The sequence below is a fragment of the Saimiri boliviensis genome, chromosome 2 (genome assembly GCF_048565385.1).
Source record: "Saimiri boliviensis isolate mSaiBol1 chromosome 2, mSaiBol1.pri, whole genome shotgun sequence".
NCBI classification, from domain to species: domain Eukaryota; kingdom Metazoa; phylum Chordata; class Mammalia; order Primates; family Cebidae; genus Saimiri; species Saimiri boliviensis.
Window position 1 is genome coordinate 80995208 of NC_133450.1, and position 23733 is coordinate 81018940.

General features: G+C 41.5%; 2 protein-coding genes across 11 annotated transcripts in view; one reads left to right on the plus strand and one right to left on the minus strand.

The window, feature by feature from the left end:
* The window catches only part of SHF (Src homology 2 domain containing F), a 108914-nt gene that overhangs the window by 10695 nt on the left and 74486 nt on the right, over positions 1-23733 (plus strand). For 2 of the 5 annotated variants that reach the window (XM_074393675.1, XM_074393677.1), the window contains exon 3: positions 21863-21909. The exons of the other annotated variants lie outside the window; for them this stretch is intronic. The gene's annotated coding sequence lies outside the window, so the exon portion shown is untranslated. The remainder of the gene's footprint in view (positions 1-21862; positions 21910-23733) is intronic. 5 annotated transcript variants of the gene reach the window in all.
* The window catches only part of SLC28A2 (solute carrier family 28 member 2), a 39318-nt gene that overhangs the window by 9570 nt on the left and 6015 nt on the right, over positions 1-23733 (minus strand). For all 6 annotated transcript variants that reach the window (XR_012516279.1, XM_074393673.1, XM_074393670.1 and 3 more), the window contains 7 exons: positions 5731-5822; positions 4551-4734; positions 3779-3920; positions 3046-3159; positions 2643-2720; positions 2126-2206; positions 1628-1708 (listed from right to left, as the gene is read on the minus strand). Coding sequence is in view for 5 of the 6 variants with exons in the window: in XM_074393673.1 (XP_074249774.1) it covers positions 1628-1708; positions 2126-2206; positions 2643-2720; positions 3046-3159; positions 3779-3920; positions 4551-4734; positions 5731-5822 (772 nt within the window). In the remaining variant the exon portion in view is untranslated. The remainder of the gene's footprint in view (positions 1-1627; positions 1709-2125; positions 2207-2642; positions 2721-3045; positions 3160-3778; positions 3921-4550; positions 4735-5730; positions 5823-23733) is intronic.

Consider the following 23733-nt stretch of genomic DNA (forward strand, 5'->3'; position numbering starts at 1 on the left):
GGCTGGGCATGGTGGCTCACACCTGTAATCCAGCACTTTGGGTGGCTGAGGCGGGCAGATCACACGGTCAAGAGATTGAGACCATCCTGGCCAATATGGAGAAACCCCGCCTCTACTAAAAACAGAAAAATTAGCTGGGTGTGGTGGCGTGCACCTGTAGTTCCAGCTACTCAGGAGGCTGAGGCAGGAGAATCGCTTGAACCTGGGAGGCAGAGGCTGCAGTGAGCTGAGATTGCACTATTGCATTCCAGCCTGGTGACAGATTGAGACGCCGTCTCAAAAACACAAAAGTTATAGAAGAGAAATGGTATATTTTATTTATATATTCTCAGTATCTAAAACCACACACTTACGGAACTTATGGAATGCGATGCACTTAATGAGAATATATTAGATACTTAAACAGTACTCATTAAATGAAATGCATATAGATGATCCACACCCCCTGCTTATGAAATAAGCAAAAGAAATAATGTTTGTGATAATGTTATGAAATTGTGAAGACCCAACTATGTAAGCCATATCTAGCGCTGACTTAAGATAATGGTATCTATTATTTCACAAATGCCAACTATGTGCATAACACTATATTAGATGCTAAGGACATTAATATGAATAGGCAAAGTCCCTACTCTTAGAAGCTTATAGTCTCACAGGAAACAAGGCTGATTATGTATAATTTCAGCAAAATGTGGAATGCTATGGTAAAGTACCTGGAAGTACTCTGAGAACATTTCAGAAGCAGCCTAGAGCCTTGGGAGAGAAAGACCTCAGTACTAACTCCCTGTAAATGTGACAAGTCATTGTCTCCAACACTGAACTGGTCAGTCAGTAACACATATGGAGCACCTACTCCATACAGATGAGTTTACCAAGCAAGTATTATGTGGAAGAGGCCTTGGCCTTAGCCATGAGCAAGACAAGTGATTTTTTTCTTCCTTAGAGACCTTGGAAACCAAGCACCGCAGGGAGTCACAGGGAGAAACCAGAATGAGGACCAAACACCCTTTATAGCCTCTGAAGAGGGATATGAGTTGGACCAGAACATTCCCTACATTCCTGTGTAGGAAGTGGTGGTTAGAAGTGGTGAAGGCGGCCAGGTGTGGTGACTCAGGCCTGTAATCCCAGCACTTTGGGAAGCTGAGGCAGGTGGATCACCTGAGGTCACGAGTTCAAGACCAGCCTGATCAACATGGAGAAACCCCGTCTCTACTAAAAATACAAAAATTAGCCAGGCGTGGTGGCGCATGCCTGTAACCCCAGCTACTTGGAAGGCTGAGGCAGGAGAATCACTTGAACCTGGGAGGCAGAGGTTGCAGTGAGTCAAGATTGGGCCTGCATTCCAGCTTGGGCAATGGGAGCAAAACTTGCCCCGCCCCCCCACCCCCACAAAAAAAAAGAAGTGATGAAGGCTATCTCTCCAGATTAAGTATTCCCAGGAAAGTATGATTAGGCACAAAGGGTGAATGCAATGAGCAGAGTCTTCTTTTAGCTTCTCAATTCTTTCTCATCTGAGATTGGCTGCCCCACAGTCTTCATTTATTTGACTTTTCACAAGGAAAGCATACTCTTGTTTTGTGCCAAATTATCAGTTTCTTAGAAGATCAAAAAGCCTCAAGGTGCTTACCATACCCACAAAGATGTTTCCTGCCACAGCCAGGGTCTCTGTGGCGGTGGTGCCCATAGTGATTTGCAAAAACCAGGCGACCTAGAAGAATACAGACACCTAAACCATTAATGTTAGCAGGAATCTTGGAGACCATCATGCAAAACCTCTCCTCTTCTGTTTTACTGATAAGGAAACTGAGCCTAGAGAAGTAGTGCAGCAAGCCCAGGCCAAAAACCAACTTACGAACAGAGCCTTAACCAGAACTCAGGACTCATGGCCTTTAGAACAAGTACATTAAAACTCAGTATGAAAGGCAGTCCAGCTCATCTTCTCTCTCTGCTCGGCCCTCAGCCTACCTAAGGTCTGGGCTGACCGTTTGCTATCAGGCATTCCTGAGAGGGTCTGCCTTTTCCCATTGTTTCTAACACTGTAAAGCCTGGCTATAGGCATTTTTCCAAAGCTGAGAGATGACAAGAGGAAGGCCCGTCTCCCGACTGGTGTAGGAAAATGACTCACCTTTTGAACTACCCATTGTACAAGGCCCAGGTAGTAGAGAATGGACATCACACATCCAAAGAAAATGATAATTGGTAAGGTCTGTAATGAGAATGGTGAGTAGGTGGTGACGTGTTACATTGCATACTCTGTGTAGACCATAAATGGACTGTGTTTTAGGCTTCTAAGTTAAGCACTTAGCATTCCAAGGGTATCTCATACAGTGTAGGTATTTAGTACCTACACAAGCTAACTAGGAATATATTTAAAATATGTTAAATCCATTGCCCCATCAGTACTAAACCACAAACTGTTTTCTGAGCCTTTTCCCCTAATTTCCATTTCATCCAATGTTAGGGTGGCAGTGACCAAAGGGAAAGAGATGGATGCTGTTTCCTTTACTGATGGAGTTAAACCCTCTTCTTAGGGTCAAATTGGTATACTGGGGGGCTGATACCTTGGATACACACTTTCAGCCTCTGCTTTACTCCTCTACCCCTCCATAGACTGTCATTTCTGCCTATAAAACAGTTATCACCTGAAAAGCAAAGACATCCTTCACCAGCATATCCCCAAAGACAAAACTGGAGCCAGCAACAGTGTAATTCAGGAAAATCTGAAGGGAAAATAAAAGAAAAAGAGAAGACTGAAACCCAAAAGGACACATGGGAAGATGAGACCAGCCCCGTTTGTTCTGAATACTTACTGTTGTTGTACTTACTGGGCTGGCCTCCCTTTGACAGCCCAGGGGCAGGCTATTATATGACCCCATGAGCTCTTTATTCATATTTTTAGTTGTATCCTAGTATACTCTTTCCTTTCCCAACCAGATCTCCCACCACATCATTCACAAGGTACAGCTGAATCTTCTCATGCTCCCCTCAAATCTCCTTTCTCTAGGGTTCTAAAAGAGAAAAGCCCTCACATTTAATTTCTCATACCTGAACCTGCTCTCCCAGCCACTTAAATGCATTATATCCAAGATCAGTTCTGATGACCAAGATCCCAAAGACAAACTGAAGACCTAGGCCCCAAAACACTGCCCTCCAGGATACCTAGGATCAATAAGAAAATTATTCCAATGTGAGTTCTACTTGTCCATTACGTGGTTGGAATTTTAAACATGTATTCTGGGTGGAACCAACCTAGAATGTTAACAGTAAGTCTAAGGTCACATGGTGTAGGAAGCAGGGGCAATGGTAGGGAGAAACAGGGCAGTAATATATAAAAAGCCACATATGCCCATAAGATTTTTAAAAAATGTGTCTGGAGGTTAGATGACATATATGTATGCATACATACATACAAATAAAAGTGTCATAAACCATTATTTTAATAGTACTAAGTGCAATGCAAACTGATTTTCTACTGTATTCTATTTTCTTTCCTTCCTTATTTTTTTTCTTTTGTCCTTTCTTTAACATTGGCCTAGTTCCACAAAATTGATATGAAGATTAATTAATGGATCACAATCTACAGTTTGAAAATAAGTGGTCTAGGGCCTCTGAGAATTTTTTAAACTTAGGAACAAAATTGTCCAAGAGGTAAATTCTAGGGGTGGTTATGAACTTAGTTCTATGCCCTTGTAATTAATACTTGATGCATATGCTTTATGATTAGCACTTGGCCCTTAGCCATGTATTGCTATACCCAACCCAAATACCCAAAACTCACTGCACTGTGGTGTTTGGAGCAGGCAAAGAGGATGAGGATGAACATGCAGATTCCTGCGAAGGAGATGAGCTGCTCTGGCCTTTGGGCTGTGTCTAGAGCCAGCCACAGTATAAGGCCAACCAAGGAGACTCCTGCAAACACCCTAAAGAAGGAATGCCGGGACCACATCATCAACTCAGTGACTCAAAAACAACATATAGAGAGTCTGAAAGTTATTTTCTCATTCCTGGCCTGTAATCAAAGGCCATGTGCATGCCGTTGTTAGAGCTGTGGCTGCTGTCAAATCCAGTTCAGAATATATACAACTCTAAGTCTTCTCTTTAAACTCTAGGGAATTTTAAAAGGCACAAGTGGGTGCAGGAAGTCTGAGAGACTAGAGGGAAAAAAGCATAAAAAGTAGGAACTAAGGGAGACACCGATGTCCACCAAATCAATTTGATCACTTAATGCAGCTCCAAGGCTCTGTGTTCTGATTATTTCACTGAAGAGGACTATAGTTTTTCTCATTTCTGAACACAGGCCTTGTGACAGTCAGACTAAAACTCTCCTCTGAAACTAAAAACTTCTCCTGCACCCTAGCAATGTTAAGATCCAAGGCTACAAGAAACTAAACTGAGGTCCTGTGCTCAGAGGCTTGTTGCTATTTTTCTCTGCGCCTGGTTCTGAAAAGCGTATGTGCAGGTCTGAGAGACTGATCAGCAGCTATCAAAAGAGAAATAAAGAAGTCAATGGAAATAAGCTGTGAGGCCAGCTATTGAGATTCTTATCTTACCATTTCATCCAAAGCCTCAGGCGGGAGTTTTCAGAGGGCTTCAGACATCTTGTTAATTTTTTGCCCAAGAGCTTTTTCAGAAAAGGGAGAACCCAGGCAAAGATTACCAGGCAGGTGATGACAAACAAGGCCAGTGCCCTCTGGAAATTCAAGATGCAAGCTGCCAGGAAATAGGCAGCATAGGCTAAAAAGAGAAGACACAGAATAAGGATCAGCAAGGCAGCACTTCCAATGGGCAAATGAAACTCCAGTCATGATTGTCTGGGATGACAGCAAGAAAAACCCTCTGGAGACCTTGCCATCCAGCCCTACTGTCAGATGGAGCTGTACTTCTTGAGGCCAAGATAGATGTCTTCTAACCGTCCTCTTCTTGAGGATTCCCAAGGACAGTCTGACTTAGTGCAAAGACTGCTTATTTTCACTGGTCCCTAATTAAATCTCACTTCCTTTTATTTATCAAATATCGTCTGTCTCTTGGAGTAAATTTGATTAGTGTCCATCATTAGACTCTTCAGAAGTCAGTCACCCCCCCTTGAGACTTTATTACCTCTGTCACTTTAACATTTCCTCTTGAACAAACCATGTAAACAAGGCTACCGCTAGGAAGCGCAGCCATGTGGACCTCATCCCATGACTGCCTTACTCATCTCAAAATACAATTTTTGTTCCCACCACATGACTGCCTTACTCATCTCAAAATACAATTTTTGTTCCCACCATCCCAGCTACCTCCTATTTTGACAGCAAAGCCCCATATACCACTGATAGAATGTTTTAAACAGAGCTTTGCTGTCTTTTAAACATATTTTATATCATTGATCTTACTAGTAAACCATCAAATAAGTAACATATAATACAGGCTTCTCTCATAAAGGCTACAAAAATCATGCACTCCACCAAATCAAGGCACTCAAAAAAGGATAAGCCCACATTCTCTGAAATATTTTAAATTTATCAAATAGTACAGTTTTGAAAAATAATTTATTCTCAGATTTTACTTGTTCCTGTAAGTGCAATTCAATACATTATAGTTCATCTACAAGTAGTTAAAATCAATACATCAAATAGCCTTTTAGATCAGTTTTGAATAAAAATGCCTTCCACCTGGTAATCACTTTGACACAAGGCAAATTTCTAGAATAACTGTGTTTCTCACTTTCATGCATTCTCAATATCTCACCCAAACACAACAGGCCCAACAGGATCTTCTTGAACAAGCTGGTGTGTGTTTTGCAGAAACTTCTTGCTTTGGTGAAAGGCCACTGACTCCTCCTAATAAGAACCCAAAAGTTAAGATACAAGAATTACTCCATCCCATTTCTATTTGACTTTCAGAATTCCGATTATGAACCACAAGGCAGAATTAGCTCTTAGTCGATGAAGAATATTCTTCAGCCAAGAACATACTTCAGGGATAGGTAGTGTCCCGCAATGCCAAAAAGTGCAAATCAAACCTTGCCAATGGGCAGTAGGTCAGAATACCCTACTCAGCCTGGACTAGCAATATTCTTGGTAGTCACCTATCATAGAAGTGGGCATTGCTCATGTCAGGAGTCTACTTCTTTCCCATTTTGAAAGGACAGGGAATTGCTAAGCTTCCGTATTCATGGGAGGGTCTATTCTTAGAGGCAATTTGGCCATCCCTCCCTAATAACCACACAAATTTATGGCCTTGAACAGTCTGCCAACTGTGCATTGACAGAAAGGAAAATGCCACCAAGTTCAAGAATCTCTCTGGATGGGCAGGCCCAAGAAGAGGACTAGCAAGTTGGGATATTCAAGTTTGATTTCAGAAACATGTATATAGTACTTTCTCTATGCTGAGCTCTTTCTAAGAACTTGGCAAATACTAACTCATTGACTCATCTTAAGACCCCTGGAGCTGTTACTATTAGTATTCCCATTTTACAGGTGTGGAAACTGAAAAACAGAGAAGTTAAATAACTTTCTCAAAGTCACAGAGACTGTAAGAAGCAGACACAGAATCTACACTCCAGCTGTCCGGCTTCAGCATCTGAGCTCTTAACCATCATCTTATGCCGTGTCTTCCCTAAACTCCAGGCTTGCCTGTCTTTGCCACTCCTAAGTATGCTCAGCATGCTGTAGCCATCTGAGCAAAAAGCTCTAATTTCCAAAATCTTGGAAGTTCCCAAGATGGTGATCCCAGCAAGAAGGTCCCAGTCTGACAGTCATGCTGTGGCAGGGCATCTTAGCCAGGGTTAGAGACAGCCACTAACTCCTAATGCTCTAGGGCTTTGGCCTATAGAGTTCCATGGCTGCCTCTCCCATCTAACACTCCCAGTTTCTAGCCTTCCTTTTCATTCCTTCCCCCGTCCCCTCCTGCCCCTTCTGCAGTGAACCCAACCCTGTGTTAGCTGAACAGATTGTGTACTATGCAATACAGGTAAGCTAAGAAAGGAGAAAACAGTGCCTATCACCATCTGACTAGATCAATTCAAGATGATTCTTTAGGATCTCAAGACCTCTGCTTTGCTTTGCTTTGCTTTGCTTTGCTTTCCTTTAAGAGACAAGGTCTCACTGTTGCCTAGGCTGGACTGCAGTGGCATGGCATGATCATGGCTCACTGCAACCTTGAATTCCCAGGCTCAAGTGATCCTCCTGCCTCAGCCTCCCTAGTAGCTGGGACTATAGGTGTGCACTACCACGCCCAGATAATTTTCTTTTTTAATTTTTGTAGAGGTGAGGTCTTGCTATGTTCCTCAGGCTGGTCTCAAACTCCTGGGCTCGTGATCCTCATTTTCCCATGCTTAATAGAGAAGTAGTGAGTAAAAGGGGCATAGTACCTCAGGACATCTTTATCTTTGGGACATTATTTGCAAAGTACATCAAGGAATGAATTTAATTTCAATCCTGTCCTTTCCATGCGTGACAGATACCTTTGGTGTGCTCCTCCAGCGCCACTCTCCACCCGACTCTGTGCCCTGGGAATTGAACTCATGTGAACTACATCAATGCACTCCTATTCCCTCTGGCTTATCAAGTTGGGTTCTGCTACTGGGACCTTCATAGGAGATCAGAGCCTATGAAAAGACTGAGATCAGTGCATTGAAGAGATCTTTTTATCTGACTTTCCTGCCAGGTGCTCTTACATCTTATTCCTTCAGGCCAGGAAATAGTAACTGCTCACTGCTTCAAGACTTAGGTTCTTGCACTATCCTTTCTTATGGTTTCACCACTTGTCATACATATCTTTGTCATGGTCTCTTTGTAAATAAATTCTCCTCTAATTATCCTAATTTAAGTATGCCATCTGTTTCCTATTGGGACCTAAACCGATGTACTACATAAAGCTGGTTTAAAATTATATGCAGTAGAATGCCAGTTGAGCAAGCCTCCTGCAAAATAAGAGGGGGGCGCGGACTAGTCCAAGAGTAGATACAAATCACATACCTAGAAAAGATTTCTGCCATCACCTCCTGACCAAAACTCAGCATTTTCTGGGAACAAAAGTTCAGTGAGTACTACAGAAAATCAGTTAAGAACACTCATTTCTGCAAAACCCATTGACAACCTGGTCCTAGAATGTCAGGTTGGAATTGAGCCTCAGGGTTAAAAAAAAAAAAAAAAAAAAATAGGCTGGATGCAGTGGCTCATACCTGTAATCCCAGCACTTTGGGAGGGCGCGGCGGAGGGATCACCTGAGGTTAGGAGTTCCAGACCAGCCTGGTCAACATGGCAAAACCCTGTCTCTACTAAAAATACAAGAATTAGCCGGGTGTGGTGGTAGGTGCCTGTAGTCCCAGATACTCTGGAGCCTGAGACAGGAGAATTGCTTGAACCTGGGAGGCAGAGGATGCAGTGAGCCGAGATCTTGTCACTGCATGCACTCCAGCCTGAGTGAGAGAACAAGACTCCATCTCAAATAATAATAGTAATAACTCATTAATTAAAAATAAAATCCATAAGGAACTTTCTAAAAGAAAAAGAGAAAACAGGCTTTCTCATCTTTTTAAACCAATTGAGAAACAATTCAAAGAGGCATCTGGGCCCTGGTATCTTGCTTGGCACAGAATCTTGCTAATCCTACCAAGCTCTTTACATAATGGTACAATTTGTGTATTAGTAACTGTGTTATATCAGGAAGCTGAATTGAGAAGAAATCTGATAGGTGGTAAAATTTGATACTTTGCCCATAACCCACTGATACTTTGCCCATAACCCACTAATAAGTTCTCCAGCTATGTGTGAGATAGTTCCAGGAATGGTCTAATGATGACCCTCTCATGTACGTGCTTGCTTCCTGCAGCTCCCAGTGACAAGGAGGGCATGAGTACGTAATGGTGGTGGACAGTACCAACTGAGCATAACTTTTGTGGGCCCTATAAGTCACAGCAAGGGTGTTCATGCATTGCCAAGAGGTTAGGCATTCTTAGTCACAGTATGACATCGGAGGTTGACAGGACTGGTATCACAACATACAGGTCATAAAGACCCTGCTGACAAAGCAGGATGTGGAAAAGTAGTCAGCTAAAACCCACTAGAATCAAAATGGTAATGAAAGTGACCTCTGGTTGTCCTCATTGCTTATTATATGCTAATTATAATACCATTAGCATGCTAAGAGACACTCCCACTAGTGCCATGAAAGGAGGTTTACAAATACCCTGGCAATGTCCAGAAGTTACCTTATATGGTCTAAAAGGAAGACTAGCCCTCACTTCCAGAAGCCCCCCACCTCTTTCCCAGAAAACTCATGAATAATTCACCCCTTGTTTAACAGCATACGATCAAGAAATAACCATAAAAATAGCCAATCAGCAGCCCTCGGAGCTGCTCTGCCTATGGAGTAGCCCTTCTTTTGTTTCTTTACTTTTCTAGTAAACTTGCTTTCACTTTACTCTGTGGACTTCCCCCTAATTCTTTCTTGTGCGAGATCCAAGAACCCTCTCTTGGGGTCTGGATTGGGATCCCTTTCCAGTAACAACCCTGCCCACAAGATGTGGAAACTCTCTCAACTAAGGGAGACAAAGCTGTGGGAACTCCCAGAGTCTAGGGTACTACCAGTTAGCAGTTAGAATGGAAAACTTGGGACAGCCTTCAGAGAATCTAGCTCTGGTGTCTGTTGACATTGTGGCCCTGGAGGAATCTTTGCTGCTCTAGCTTGAAGCAAGGACTCAAAGAAAGGAAATGAATCACCCAGAACCAAAGGGTAGTATGAGTGAAGAGTGAGGACCTCCAGGCAGAAGTGACCAGAATCATTTTAAGTAGTTAAGAGTTTTATTTTAAAGATGGCATAAAAGGAATTGGTCAGTGGGTACTATACTAGGTACCACTTTGCCAGATTCAAAGCTATATATACAACTGGTTTTGAACCAGAGTAGAGCTGGGTGGTGTTGTATAGGGACCAGAGAACAATTACCAAAAGTGTGAAGAGGAGAATGGTGACTGAGTCTGAGAAGCAGAAGGTAGTCCATAGCCAAGGTGGAAAGCCAAATAGGGGTTGGTTGGAAAGCCAGGGAAGACAAGAGAAAGGCCTATCACTTGGAAGCCAGCAAACTTGTATCGCAGGCAGAGGCTTTGCACAGCTGGGGATGGCCAGTTCTGAGAGCCCTCAGCCCAGGTAGAGTGAGAAAGGAGCCTAAAGCAGAACACAGCCAGATGCTTCACTGCTGAGCTGTAGTCGATATGTTGCCTTGGAAAAGAAAGCTCCATTCATACAATACCATCTCTGCTTGCTGTGCCCATCTCCGACAATAGCAAATGTCAGCTCTCCTTTACACTAACTGTGGGGACACAATGCCAAAGATCCACAAAGACAGGAAGGACCTGCATGGTGGAGTTTTCCTTCAAGTCACACTCAGCTTCTTCCTTCCAGAACTCTTATCTCTCTTAAGTTAGAGGTAGCAGTGATTCCAAGAGGCAGTGGAGTCTTTGTAGAGAAGATGCTCTCTCTCATGAGGGGATCATGATTCCACCTCCAGTGACCTTTGGAGACCGGGCCCTTCAGTTCTGCTTACAAGCAGAAGTTTCTCTGGGTTTGTAGTATATGGTGAAAGAAATAAAAATATTTTACCCCAAAAATATATTTCTCTAATACATTTTGAGATGGCTATTCAGAGAGCCAGTAAACAGAAGTAGCCCGCAAAGCTGTCTTTTGTGGGAGAGGTTTGCATCTGCACTGAAGCAGCCAGGTTTTCTCTTATCTGGATCTAGGGAAGACTCACTGAGTCTGACAGCTTTGAAGGTCTGAAAGACACATTTATCATCTATTCTCTCTGAGGGCTTCTACCTGTGAGGTTTCATTTACATGAGAAAAACTCCTTTGCTAGCCAAGCCTCCTCTTCTCTCCTTTCCATAACCTGTCTGGCATTAAAACCTGATTTACCACCATAACTTGTTTGTGGCCATGCTCTGAGCCTGCCTTTTTTCTGTAACATCAAGATAGTATATAATCTTCTGTGCCCCATTGGGGGTTGGGTAGTCACTCTATGATTCTCCCCATATATATGTTAATACATTTTGTATGCCTTTTTTTTCCCAATTAGTCTGACTTTTGTGAGTTGATTTTTCAGCAAACCTTCAGAGGGCAAAAGGGAAGATTTCCCTTGGTCCCTACAATGATTAATGCCCATCATGGACTTACTGTGATGATACCATTTGCTCCTCTTTATACATTCTTTCAATGACCTCAATAGGAATTTGAGGATAGGAGCGCTAGCTTCTTCACCCGCTGATAGCAGGCTCAGGCAATAATGAAAAAAAATGGTCGGGGGAGGGGGCTCTTCCAGCAGGGACAGGCTGTCTAAAATTTTTCACTTGGGACTTGCACTGGTATACAACACAGACCTCCCACCAAGGAATTTGAATGGTTTACACCCTACCCTTCCATGCCAGCCTTACCATCTTTCAAGCAAGAAGTCAGAACACTCACGCTTCTAGGGCAGGCAGAAGAGACAGCAGAGCTGGGAGGAACAGGTGGAGAAGTAAGGGAAGAGCCAAAGAGAGAAATAATCTTTAAGGAGGAGGAAAACTCAGTGATATTCGATGATGGAGAAAATCAGGTGGCATGACAGATGAGAATATACTAGATTTGGTAATGAAGAGGTGATGAGTTCTATACGACAGAACTGTTTATAGGAGAATGATGGAGTGAAAGCTGAATTGCAGGGATTAAGGAGTTAGTGTGAGGACATATGGACGGCTTTTTGCCTAGAAAGGAAAGAAGAAGCAGATACTGCTTATTGGGCATCTTTTACCAGGTACTGCAAAACCTCATCAGTCATCTTCCCCAAATACCATAGGGTTAAGTTACATGTTTATAAGCAAGGAAACAGCCTGCCAGCATATGGCAGAATTAGAATTTAAAACCCAGATAGGTCTGTTATTCCATTCTGCTTTTTACTTTGCTTTGCTTTCTTTTCTTTTCTTTTCCCTCCCTCCCTCTCACTCTCTCTCTCTCTCTATCTCTCTCTCTCTCTTTCTTTCATTTTTTTTTTTTTTTTTTTTTTTTTTTGGACAGAGTGAGTGCAGTGGCACAATCATGGCTCATTGCAGCTTCAACCTCCCCGGGCTCAGGTGATTCTCCCACCTCATCCTCCTGTGTAGCAGAAACTACAGGCACATGCCACCATGCCCAGCTAATTTTTGTGTTTTTTTGTAGAGATGGGGTTTTGCCATGTTGCTGGTCTCAAACTCCTGAGCTCCAGCAATCCTCTTGCCTTGGCCTCCCAAAGTGCTGAGATTGCAGGTGTGAGCAACTGTACCTGGCCTCCATTTTGCTTCTAGTTACAGATGTAAGCCTGGAATTCCCAAGGGACCATTGCAAAGAGAGTAGAGAAAAGAGAGCATACAACTATGCCTGTGAATTCAAAGAAGCTCTCGCAAAGGAGAGGACAGGTGAACTACTCTGAAAGGCAAGAGGGAAGAAGTTTGCTAAGTGGATATGTTTCAGGGAGTTAGAAGGGAGACTTGGAGTATCTCTAGAAGAGGAAAGCCATGCTTGAATGAGCCTACCATGTTGAAAGAACAGTATCATTTTCTGTCATCAGCATGCAGGGAGCCTGTGGATAGATGATGGGAAGAAAGCCTAGAAATAAGGGCAGAAGCCAGGCCATATAGATCATACGCCATTCTTCTGTAGGCAGTGGAGAACCACTGGAGAATCTAGGCCAGGTAATAACATGAGCAGATGTGTGTTTTAGAAAGATTCCCCTAGAGGCAGTGTAGTGGGAGATGAGCTGGAGGCCAATTAGGAAGTAACTGTGGTGGTGCAGGGTAGGACTGATGAGAGGGGTGAATGGCATAGGTGTTTGGGAGACAGGATCAACACCAAGTAGAGGGGAAGAGATGTGGAAGTCTGGGATGACAGTGAGGTGCCTGCCCTGAGGGACTCAGAATGGCTGATAACATTCATCAAAAGAAAGACTCAAGGAGGAACAGCAGACCTGGGAGGAAATGTGAGTTTATTATTCACCTTTGTGTGCCTCAAGCCTAGCCCAGTGCCCAAAACAGTAGGAAAACATCAAACCATGCTGATAGGAGTTTGGCTTGGGATATGTTTAATTTGAAGTATATATGTGACATTTAGCTGTAGATATTTAGCAAATCATTAGCTTTGTGGTCCTGAAGCTTAGAACCAAAGTGCAGGCTTCAGATCCAACTGTAAAACAAGAGTGCATGGCTTCAGACGTGGCCTTCAAGACACTGAGTGTAGGAATAAGAAGAGAACACTAAAAACGGAGCCCTGGAAAATAAGAAACAAGAAAGCGCCAAGAGACATCGAGTGTAAGTGTCATTAAAATCAGTAAATGAGTTTCAAGAAAGAGTTAGAAGGATCATGTTGCAGAGATGCCCAGTGAAAGTCTGCGTACATTGGACTTGATAAGTAGGTTTCATTTGCCACTTAGTGAGAACATTGTATTTGAGCAGTGGTGGAGAAAGCAGGACTGCAGTGGGCTGAGAAGTGAATGGAGGTGAGAAAATGGAAGAAGCAAGTAAATCTCACTTCTCTAAGAAACTTGGCCATGAAGGAAAATGTTATTACAAAGTTGAGGTAAGGTTGATTTTTTATTTGTTTGTTTATTGTAAAAAAGAAAGAAAGGAAGAAAAGAAAAGGAACAAACAAACTTGAGTACACTTATAGACTGGGGAAGGCTCTAAGGAAGAAGGAGTGATTAAAGACAGGAGAAAAAGGGCCTTGTTGAAGGGAATGTAGAAGAATGGAATTAACAAGATGAGTAAAGAGGCCAGGTGTGGTGCCCACACCTATAATCCCAGCACTTTGAGAGGCCAGGAGTTCCAGACCAGCCTGGGCAACATAGCAATAGCCCATCTGTAAAAAAAATTTTTTTTTAATTAGCCAGGTGTGATGGCATGTGCTTGTAGTCTCAGACACTTGGGAGGCTGAGACAGGATTGCTTGAGCCCAAGAGGTTGAGGCTTTAATAAGTTATGATCATGCCACTGCACTCCAGCCTGGGCAACAGAGTGAGATCCTGCCTCAAAAAAATAAAAAGTAAGAAGATGAGTAAAGAAATCAGCTATGGCCGGGCGTGGTGGCTCAAGCCTGTAATCCCAGCACTTTGGGAGGCCGAGGCGGGTGGATCACGAGGTCAAGAGATCGAGACCATCCTGGTCAACATGGTGAAACCCCATCTCTACTAAAAATACAAAACATTAGCTGGGCATGGTGGCACGTGCCTGTAATCCCAGCTACTCAGGAGGCTGAGGCAGGAGAATTGCCTGAACCCAGGAGGCGGAGGTTGCAGTGAGCCGAGATCACGCCATTGCACTCCAGCCTGGGTAACAAGAGCGAAACTCCGTCTCAAAAAAAAAAAAAAAAAAAATCAGCTATGAACTCAGAAAGGTGAGTATTCTGATAAAAGAAGGGAAAAGATAATAATTCAGGCAGATACCAATACATTTAAGTTAGAATATATGGAAAGATAATTTACTGTTTAAACAACACAGCAAGTGTAATATGGTATTTATAAAATATGTAGAAGTAAAATGTAGTGGAAAGGCTGGAAGGGGACATATAGAAGTTACTACTATAAGGGTCTTACACTACATGTGAAGGGGAATAATATCACTTGAAGGCTAAATCTGTTAAGTTAAAAATGTACATTATAAACCCTAAAGTAGCCACTAATAAAGAGATAAAGAGATAGACCTAATAATGGAACAAAGGAGGTAAGAGTAGAAGCATTTAAAAATATTCAATTAATCTGAAAGCAAGCATAAACATAGGAAAGGTAGAACACAGAATAGATGAGACAAAAATGAACACATAACAAAATATTAGGCTTAAACCATTAGATTTAAGTAATCTAAATAGCCCAATTAAAAGGCAGAGACTGGCAGATTGGCTATAAAAGCAAGAGAGAAGGGGCTCTTTCAGAGAGAAGGAAAAAGGCAAAAGAGGACAAAGACAAAGCAAATTAGAAGGTAATATTATAAGAAATATTCCCATGATAAATGAAGGTATTGATGACAAAAAATAATCTTCTTAGGAATCATATTAGATTATATATTAATTAGCAAGGGAGCTGAGGGTAGTAGAAATGGTTAAATGGGTAGATTAAGTGGGATTGGGAATTTGAGAATGTAAGTTTTAAAACACCTGCTACAGGGAAATATGCAGGTGAGTCCACAGTGAGAAAGTGCCAGCCAACGAAGGCTCAGGCAGTCCAGTCTGGGGCCAAAGTTCCACTGCAGTGTTATAAACTGTAATTATTTAACTGGATTTCCTGTGAAGTCTAGGCTTACTTAAAAAGAATTTGGAGCAGGAATTCAACAAGATTATCAATGAAGTTAATCTGGTATATGAATGTTATCCCATTTCTGATAATTAGTTTGAACGGTAAACAATTCATGTAAACAAAAATTTTTAACATGACTCAACTCTTCATTTTTGGAGTCAAAAACCAGACAAAGTGGTATTTAGAAGAAAAGCCACAAAACAGGGTGTGACTTTCCTCCAGGGCTCTCATCTCTGCTGTCCCTTCCCCAGCTGGACCCAAATTAAGGACAAGATGCTTCCCTGCCAAACCCTCCTCAGAACCCTAGGACCAATCAGCCGTATAGCTCAGGGAAGGAGGCACACAGCTGAAGGTCTGTAGAGGCCACAGGGATAGAGAAACTCACAGACAGCCTAATTTCCTTTAGTCTCAGCAGATGCACCCTTGACTTCACAGAAATTCTGGCCTTAGAGCCGTTGCTTTCCTTTTTTTCTACTTCAGTGCATTTCTGGTCCAGCAGCTTCTCAGCCTCCTCTCTAATGTCTTAGGGAAAACCGACCTTCTCACTCACCAAAGCAAATCATCCAACTCCTTTATCTCAACTCCACTTCAAACAATTCCCTGGGCTTGTTCTGACAATTATTTCATTATCTCACTCTTTCCGTCCTCTTCCATTGTTCACCCCCTTCTCTTTATCTGACTTCACTGGCTCCTCTCAATCATCAGAGGTCACTACATCTTAAAAACAAACATCCCTCACCACCACCAAATTTTTCAAAATTCTGACAATAAAAAGAACACTCTCTGCAATAGTTATGCTTGCTTCATTGCTTTAGAGAAATAGGTAAGTTCAAAAAGCATAATGAAGGTCGGGAGTGGTGGCTCACACCTGTAATCCCAACACTTTGGGAGGCCAACATGGGCAGATCACTTGAGGTCAGGAGTTTGAGACTAGCCTGGCCAACACTGTAAACCCTGTCTCTACTAAAAATACAAAAATTAGCTGAGTGTGGTGGTGCCCTGTAATCCCAGCTACTCAGGAGATTGAGGCAGGAGAATTACTTGAACCCAGAGGCAAAGGTTACAGTTAGTCGAGATCCTACTACCGCGCTCCAGCCTGAGAGACAGAGCAACAAAGTAAAAATAAAATAATAAGGAAAAGAAAGCAGGTAAAATCAGTCTGAGTAGAAAGTAAAAAGTTTCTCTTCAAAGTTTCCCTTCTTTTTAAAGAATAATAATAAATGTTAGAAATAAGAGTTTGTTTTAAAGACTAATTTTCTTCAAAGCCTTCTTGCTTTTTGCTAATAACTCTTTGTTAAGCTCTGTCCTATGTAGCTGTTAGATATGCTCACAGGCACATAGTACATTCTGTGTCCTTGTACTTTAAGATATTTATGCTAGACGTGCACACAAGCATGTCCCAGCTTGCAGCCTATTCTCCTTCCTTATTTAAGAATGTTATTACTTTTCTGGCCGGGCGCGGTGGCTCAAGCCTGTAATCCCAGCACTTTGGGAGGCCGAGGCGGGTGGATCACGAGGTCGAGAGATCGAGACCATCCTGGTCAACAAGGTGAAACCCCGTCTCTACTAAAAATACAAAAAATTAGCTGGGCATGGTGGTGTGTGCCTGTAATCCCAGCTACTCAGGAGGCTGAGGCAGGAGAATTGCTTGAACCCAGGAGGCGGAGGTTGCGGTGAGCCGAGATCGCGCCATTGCACTCCAGCCTGGGTAACAAGAGCGAAACTCCGTCTCCAAAAAAAAAAAAAAAAGAATGTTATTACTTTTCTAAGTCCTTTTGTAAGCAGCTTCCTCTTTTCCTTTGTTCTCCATTGCCTTTTAAAAGTTTTAAGTTGTTGGCCAATCAAGTTCAGTTTAAATTGTGAAGTCTAGCTCCAACCAACCAAGATCAGACACAGCAGTAAAGACCCAATGCATAAAAAATAAATATGCCTGTCTCTCCTTTGTTCATTGTACTCTCATAGCAAGATAGCCAACAAGCATACCCTTTCTGCAGAAAGTAAAATTGCCTTGCTAAAAAAACTTTTTGTCTGAATGTTGATTTTTCCTTGCAATACCTAAAAACAAGCATTCTCTCTCTAACAGTCTGCATTGAAGGATCAGATTAAAGATGTCCCAAGGAACCAAGAGTGGAGTGTAAGAGAGGATGAAGACAGGGGTCTGGGTGTTTTTCCTGAGAATGGCTAGCCTATAATCAATCATTCAGTCTCACCTGTTCTTCTCCAAAAGTATCTGGAATTTGACTTCTCTAATCTGTCCCTGTTCACCCTGCCTTAGCCCAGGCCTTCTTCATCTCTTGCATGAACAATGATGAAACCTTTTAACTAGCTTTTGCCACCACTCTCCCTATCGCAATCCCCTCACCACATCGCTGTCAGATTTGTTTTCCAAGAAATAATAGGGTTCCTTTCCCTTTCCTGCTTAAAAATCCCTTTGGCTCTTGAGTATAAAATCAGACCTCTTAGGACTTTATAGCATGTCTCCAACTAACACTTCCTATCTCACAGTCTCACTGCTTGCCTCTTTTCCGCTATGCAGACCAGTGTTCTGCCACTCTGAATATCTCACCCTTCACAGGATTCATGAGAGCTTTTCACACCCCACACCTGGTATGCACTATTACCTTTCTCCATCTGACAAACTCCTATGCATCCTCCAAGATCCAACTAAATGTCATCTCCTAAGTAAAGCCTACCTTGATTCCTTCCAGTCAGAATCAATTGCTTACTTTCTTGTGGTCTTGTGGCATTTTACGTCTCTGTTCTAGCACTTACCATATAGCATGATATTGTCATTTTTCTGTTTGCCTGTCTTTCTTAGGTTGTGAGCATATCAGGAAAGGTGCATTTCTGTTTTTATCTTTGTATTCTTGGTGCCTAACTTAGTACCTAGCATGTACTATTATTGCTTTAGGGTGCTAACAAGTGCCCAGCCCATAACAGATGTTCAATAAGTGTTTGCTGAATAAAGGAATAGGTAGACGGATAAACTCACAAAAATGATTTGCCTGTATACTTGTGACAGATAGCTAGAAAGTATGAAAGAATATCATTTACAGTGGTAGCAACATCATCGAAAATACAATTTTGTACTTCTTTTTAAATTTGACAAAAAGTTGGCTGGGTACAGTGGCTCACACCTGTAATCTTAGCAGTTTGGGAGGCCAAGGTGGGAGGATCACTTGAGCCTAGTAGTTCAAGAGCAGCATGGGCCATATTGTGAGATCCCATCTCTTAAAAAAAATTAAAATAAAATAAAATTGACAAAAATTGTATATGTTTATGGTATACAGTATGATGCCTTAAAATATGTATACATTGTGGAATGGCTACATCAAGCTAATGAACACATGCATTACCTCACATATCAATTTTTTTAATGGCAAGTACTTAAAATGTACTCTTGTTTATATTTCATCATTTATAAAATGTACTACTATTTTTATATGCTAAGAAAGAAAAACGCTGCCAATTAAAGACTTGAACAGGCACTTCGCAAAAGAGACTATTCAGTGGCCAGAGAAAGCTGAAAAGGTACACAATTTTCCTTGGCCATTAGGGAAATACAAAGCAAAGCTACAATGTGATAATACTACACACATATAATGGACACAATGAAAAAAGACACGCTCTCATAACACTGCCAGGGGAGTAAAATTTCGTACAGATATGTTTAGTATCTGTTAAAGGTACATAAACCTATACATACCCTATGGCATAGCAGTTCCACTCCAAGGTATATACCCAATAGAAAGGTGTGTCTATCTTTACTAAAAGACATGCACAAAAATGTTCATAGCTGTGCTGGCCATAATAGCAAAAGAGTAGAAACTACTAAAATTCTGATGCACAGTAAAATGAGCAGATAAACTGTGGTAGATTCTTACAAGGAAATACTATACAGCAATTAAAAATGTGCAAAGTACAATACATGCAATAATATGGAAGAATCTCCAAAAAACAATGTCAAACAAAAGAGGCCAAACACAAGAGTATATATATACAGTATGTTTTCATTTAAATGATAAATTAGACTTCCCGTATAAAGTCCAAACACAGGCAAAATTAATCTAAGATGCTAGAAGTCAGGATAATGATTACCCTTAGGGAGGCTGAATGAAAGGAAACATAAAATGGTTCATGGGTACTGATAATGTTTTGGTTCTTCATCTAGGTGATGGTCATATGGGTATATTCACTTTGTAAAAATTCATTAAGGCTTACGTTTATTTTTGTATGTGTGCTTTGCTTTATTAAAAATTACAATCAAAAGGCAAAAAAAAAAAACCCTTCAGTTAAACTATGGCATGCAGTCTCAAAATAATAATAATAAAATAAAATTTGACAAAAATATTTATAATATATACACTTTTGAGACGGAGTCTCGCTGTTGCCCAGGCTGGAGTGCAGTGGCATGATCTCAGCCCACTGCAACCTCTGCCTCCCAGGTTCAAGCAGTTCCCCTGCCTCAGCCTCCCGAGAAGCTGGAACAACAGGCACCCGCCACCATGCCCGGCTAATTTTTGTATTTTCAGTAGAGACAGGATTGACCAGGCTGGTCTCAAACTCCTGACCTCAAGTAATCCACCTGCCTCAGCTCCCAAAATGCTGGGATTACAAGCATGAGCCACTGTGCCCAGCCCCAAGGAATATTTTTTTAAACGAAAAACTAATGCAAATACGTGACCTATCAAGTTTTAATTTACATTGTAAACAATTATATGTGTTAAGTACTGAGAACGTTGTCAATGAAACAAAAGACTCAAAAATAGATCCAAATTATCACATTAACTTAAAAAAGTTGAAGCAACATCAGAATAGAGAGAGAACTCACAATTTAATAACTATTGCTGGAAAAGTAGATACCAGTAAGGAAAAGCATCAGCTTAGAGCTACATGTCATATTACTCCCTACAAAGAACCCCACATCAGCAGAGTTAATCAAACAAAAGAACAAGAAGAAAAAGAAATAGCATACTTAAAAATCAATACAGAAACAAAACAGAACTGAAAAATGTATACATGAAAATATTACAGATAAAGCCTATTATCTAGATTATATACATAACTTATTAACATGTATTTATTGAATTTTGAATGTTATGGAATTTTAAGTACATACTATGGGTAAAATATTGTTCCCAGTGTTATAGGAGACAAAAGGGTAAAATAGACATTGATCTTGCCCTCAATGTATTTACAGTCCAGTACAGGGGATATAATATACATGTAAGTCTATAACAAAATGTCGAAAGCTTAAAGTGTTGTAAGAGAGGATCAGATAGAATGTTATGGAAGTTTGGAGGAAGAAGGGACCTCTTAGGACTGGGGCCAGTGAGGTTGAGGTGAGGAGAGGGAGCATCAGGCAAAGTTTTATGGACATGATTGCTCTTGACATGAGCCTTAAAAGATGTGTTGTATTTGGGCACAAAGACATAAAATGAAGACGGTACACTCAGAAGCAATGATGTAATGACATGCATGACATGGAGGCAGGAAACTGAGGATTACATATAAGAAACTGTTGATAGTTGACTTTCACTAGATCATAGTGTGGCATTAGAAAGGGAATTGTAAGAGTTAAGGTTGGAAAGTCATGTTGGATACAGATCCTGGTTGGGAGGCAGAGGTTGTGGGGAGAATTAAATACTAGGCTGTGGAGTTGGGTTTTGTTCAGGAGCAAATGGGGAGCCACAGAGGTTTGTGAATAAGGGAGTTCAGGCATACTTCAGTCAGGTAGAAACTATACAGGGTAGGTCGGCAGGAAGTAGGGAGAACTAGAAACAAGAAATCTATGTGTGTTCTATTTGAGTTGGTCAGAAGAAAGGAAATGAGATTCAAAATCCAGACCTTACTTTAGTTGATAAAGAGAAGTAGGCCGGGCATTGTTGTTCATGCCTGTAATCCCAGCACTTTGGGAGGCCAAGGTGGGCAGATCATCTGAGATCAGGAGTTTAAGACTGGCCTGGCCAACATGGTGAAAACCCATCTCTACTAAAAATAAAAAAAATTAGCTGGGTGTGGTGGCATGTACCTGTAATCCTTGCTACTCAGGAGGCTGGGACAGGAGAATTGCTTGAACCCAAGAGGTGGAGGTTGCAGTGATCACACCACTGCATTCCAGCCTGGGTGACAGAGCAAATTAACTGTTTCAAAATAGAAAAGAACATCATACACAGAAATATGGAAAGTAAGGCAAATGGAGGAAAATGTGTAGCTTTACAAGAATTTAAAGAAATGCAAGTTAAGGTTAGGTACGTGGCTCACACATGTAATTCAGCACTTTGGGAGGCTGAGACAGGAGGATTGTTTGGGCCCAGGAATTCAAGACCAACCTGGGTAACAAAGTAAGACCCCATTTCTCAAAAAATGAAAATAAATGCAGGTTAGAACCTTAAGTCATGATTTTATATCTATGTAACTAGTTAGTATTGTTTATATGAGAAAATACAAAGTCAGTGAGACTTGAAGGGAACTGGACACATTATATATCAGAGTAATTTAAACTGTCAACAACAGTCTGGCAAAAAAAAAAAAAAAAAAAAAAAAAACAAGATCTTTTCATCTAAGTATTAATCTTATCCTTGTTCTACAGGGTGAAAACTGAGGCTCAGAGAGGGTAAATAACTTGCCCAAAATCTGGTAAGTGGTAGAGTCAGTGGTGCAGGGGAAGCTGGCCTGCACTGGATTGAGAGAGCTGATTGTTACATTTTCAGGAATTGTGCAAGCCATTACTAAAAATTAAAACTATACAAACGTGTAATTAAATTATATTAAAGACAAAGATAATAACTACTCAAAACTCATCACTTTCTAATTATTTTTCTACAGTTTACTGTTGTGTAAGCTTATGAGGTTATTCATGTCTGCTGTTATGTGTATGGTGGAAATTTTATATAATGATGTGCTCTTGTACATCTTTTCCCAAATCCTTGTTCAGTGACATCCTTTTGGTAACTTTAAATCAGCCATGTTGAGAATTTTTACATTACAGGCAAATACTACAAATCAGGTCTTAATTTATTATTTAATCTAGACTAAGGATTAGCAAGCTATGGTCTGTGGGCCAAGTCCATCTCACCTTCTTTTTAAAATTTAAGTTTTATCAAAACACGCCCATGCTCATTTGTTTAGTATCACCTGTGACTGCTTTCCTATGAAAATGGTAGAGTTTAGTAATTGCAACAGAGACTACGTAAACCACAAAACCCATAATATGTACCACCTTGTCTTTTACAGGAAAAGTTTGCTAACCCTTTCTCTTACTCCTCATTAAGGTGAGAAAAAAAATATTAACCAACATTCATTGTGAAACTACACTTGGAGAGCCAGTTCTTTCTTCTTCTTCTTTTTTTTTTTTTTTAGAGACAGGGTCTCACTCTGTCCCCCAGGCTGGAGTACAGTGACACTATCATGGCTCACTGCAACCTTAACCTCCTGGGATCAAGTGATCCTCCCACATCGCCCTCCTGGAGTAGCTGGGACTACAGGCATGCACCACCACGCCCTGATAATTTTTTAAAATTTTTGTAGAGGCAGGTCTCACTATGTTGCTCAGGCCGGTCTTGAATTCCTGGGCTCAAGTGATCCTCTCACCTCAGCCTCCCAAAGTGCTGGGATTACAGACATGAGCCATTAGCCCAGTGGAGAGTCAATTCTTAAACATTTACTAGCATACCACTGTTCAAATATAGACCCAAGCAGTGTGACTCACATGATTAACGACCACACTGCTAAGCAAAATATGAAGTATCATGGAAACATGAAAAACCTACAAAGAGTTTACTGCCTATTCAGTATATATATATATGTATATGCATATATATGAAATGATAATATAAAAATTTTTAGAGATAAGCAAATTGTGAAGAAAACAACTAAAAATTTTAAGAAGTTAGGCCAGGTGTGGTTGCTCACACCTGTAATCCCAGCACTATGGGAGGCCAAGGCGGGTGGATCATGAGGTCAGGAGATCAAGACCGTCCTGGCTAACACATTGAAACCTTGTCTGTACTGAAATTACAAAAAATTAGCTGGGCATGGTGGCATGCACCTGTAGTCTCAGCCACTTGGGAGGCTGAGGCAGGAGATTGCAATGAGCTGAGATCGTGCCACTGCACTACAGCCTGGGAGACGGAGTGAGACGCTGTCTCAAAAAAAAAATCTAAGAAGTCACTGAAGGCCAGGTGTGGTGGCTCACGCCTGTAATCCCAGCACTTTGGGAGGCCGAGGTCGGGGGATCACGAGGTCAAGAGATTGAGACCATCCTGGCCAACATGGTGAAACCCTGTCTCTACTAAAAATACAAAAATTAGCCAGGCGTGGTGGCACGTGCCTGTGGTCCTAACTACTCGGGAGGCCAAGGCAGAAGAATTGCTTGAACCCAGAAGGCGGAGGTTGCAGTGAGCCGAGATTGTGCCACTGCACTCCAGCCTGGAGACAGAGCAAGACTCCGTCTCCAAAAAA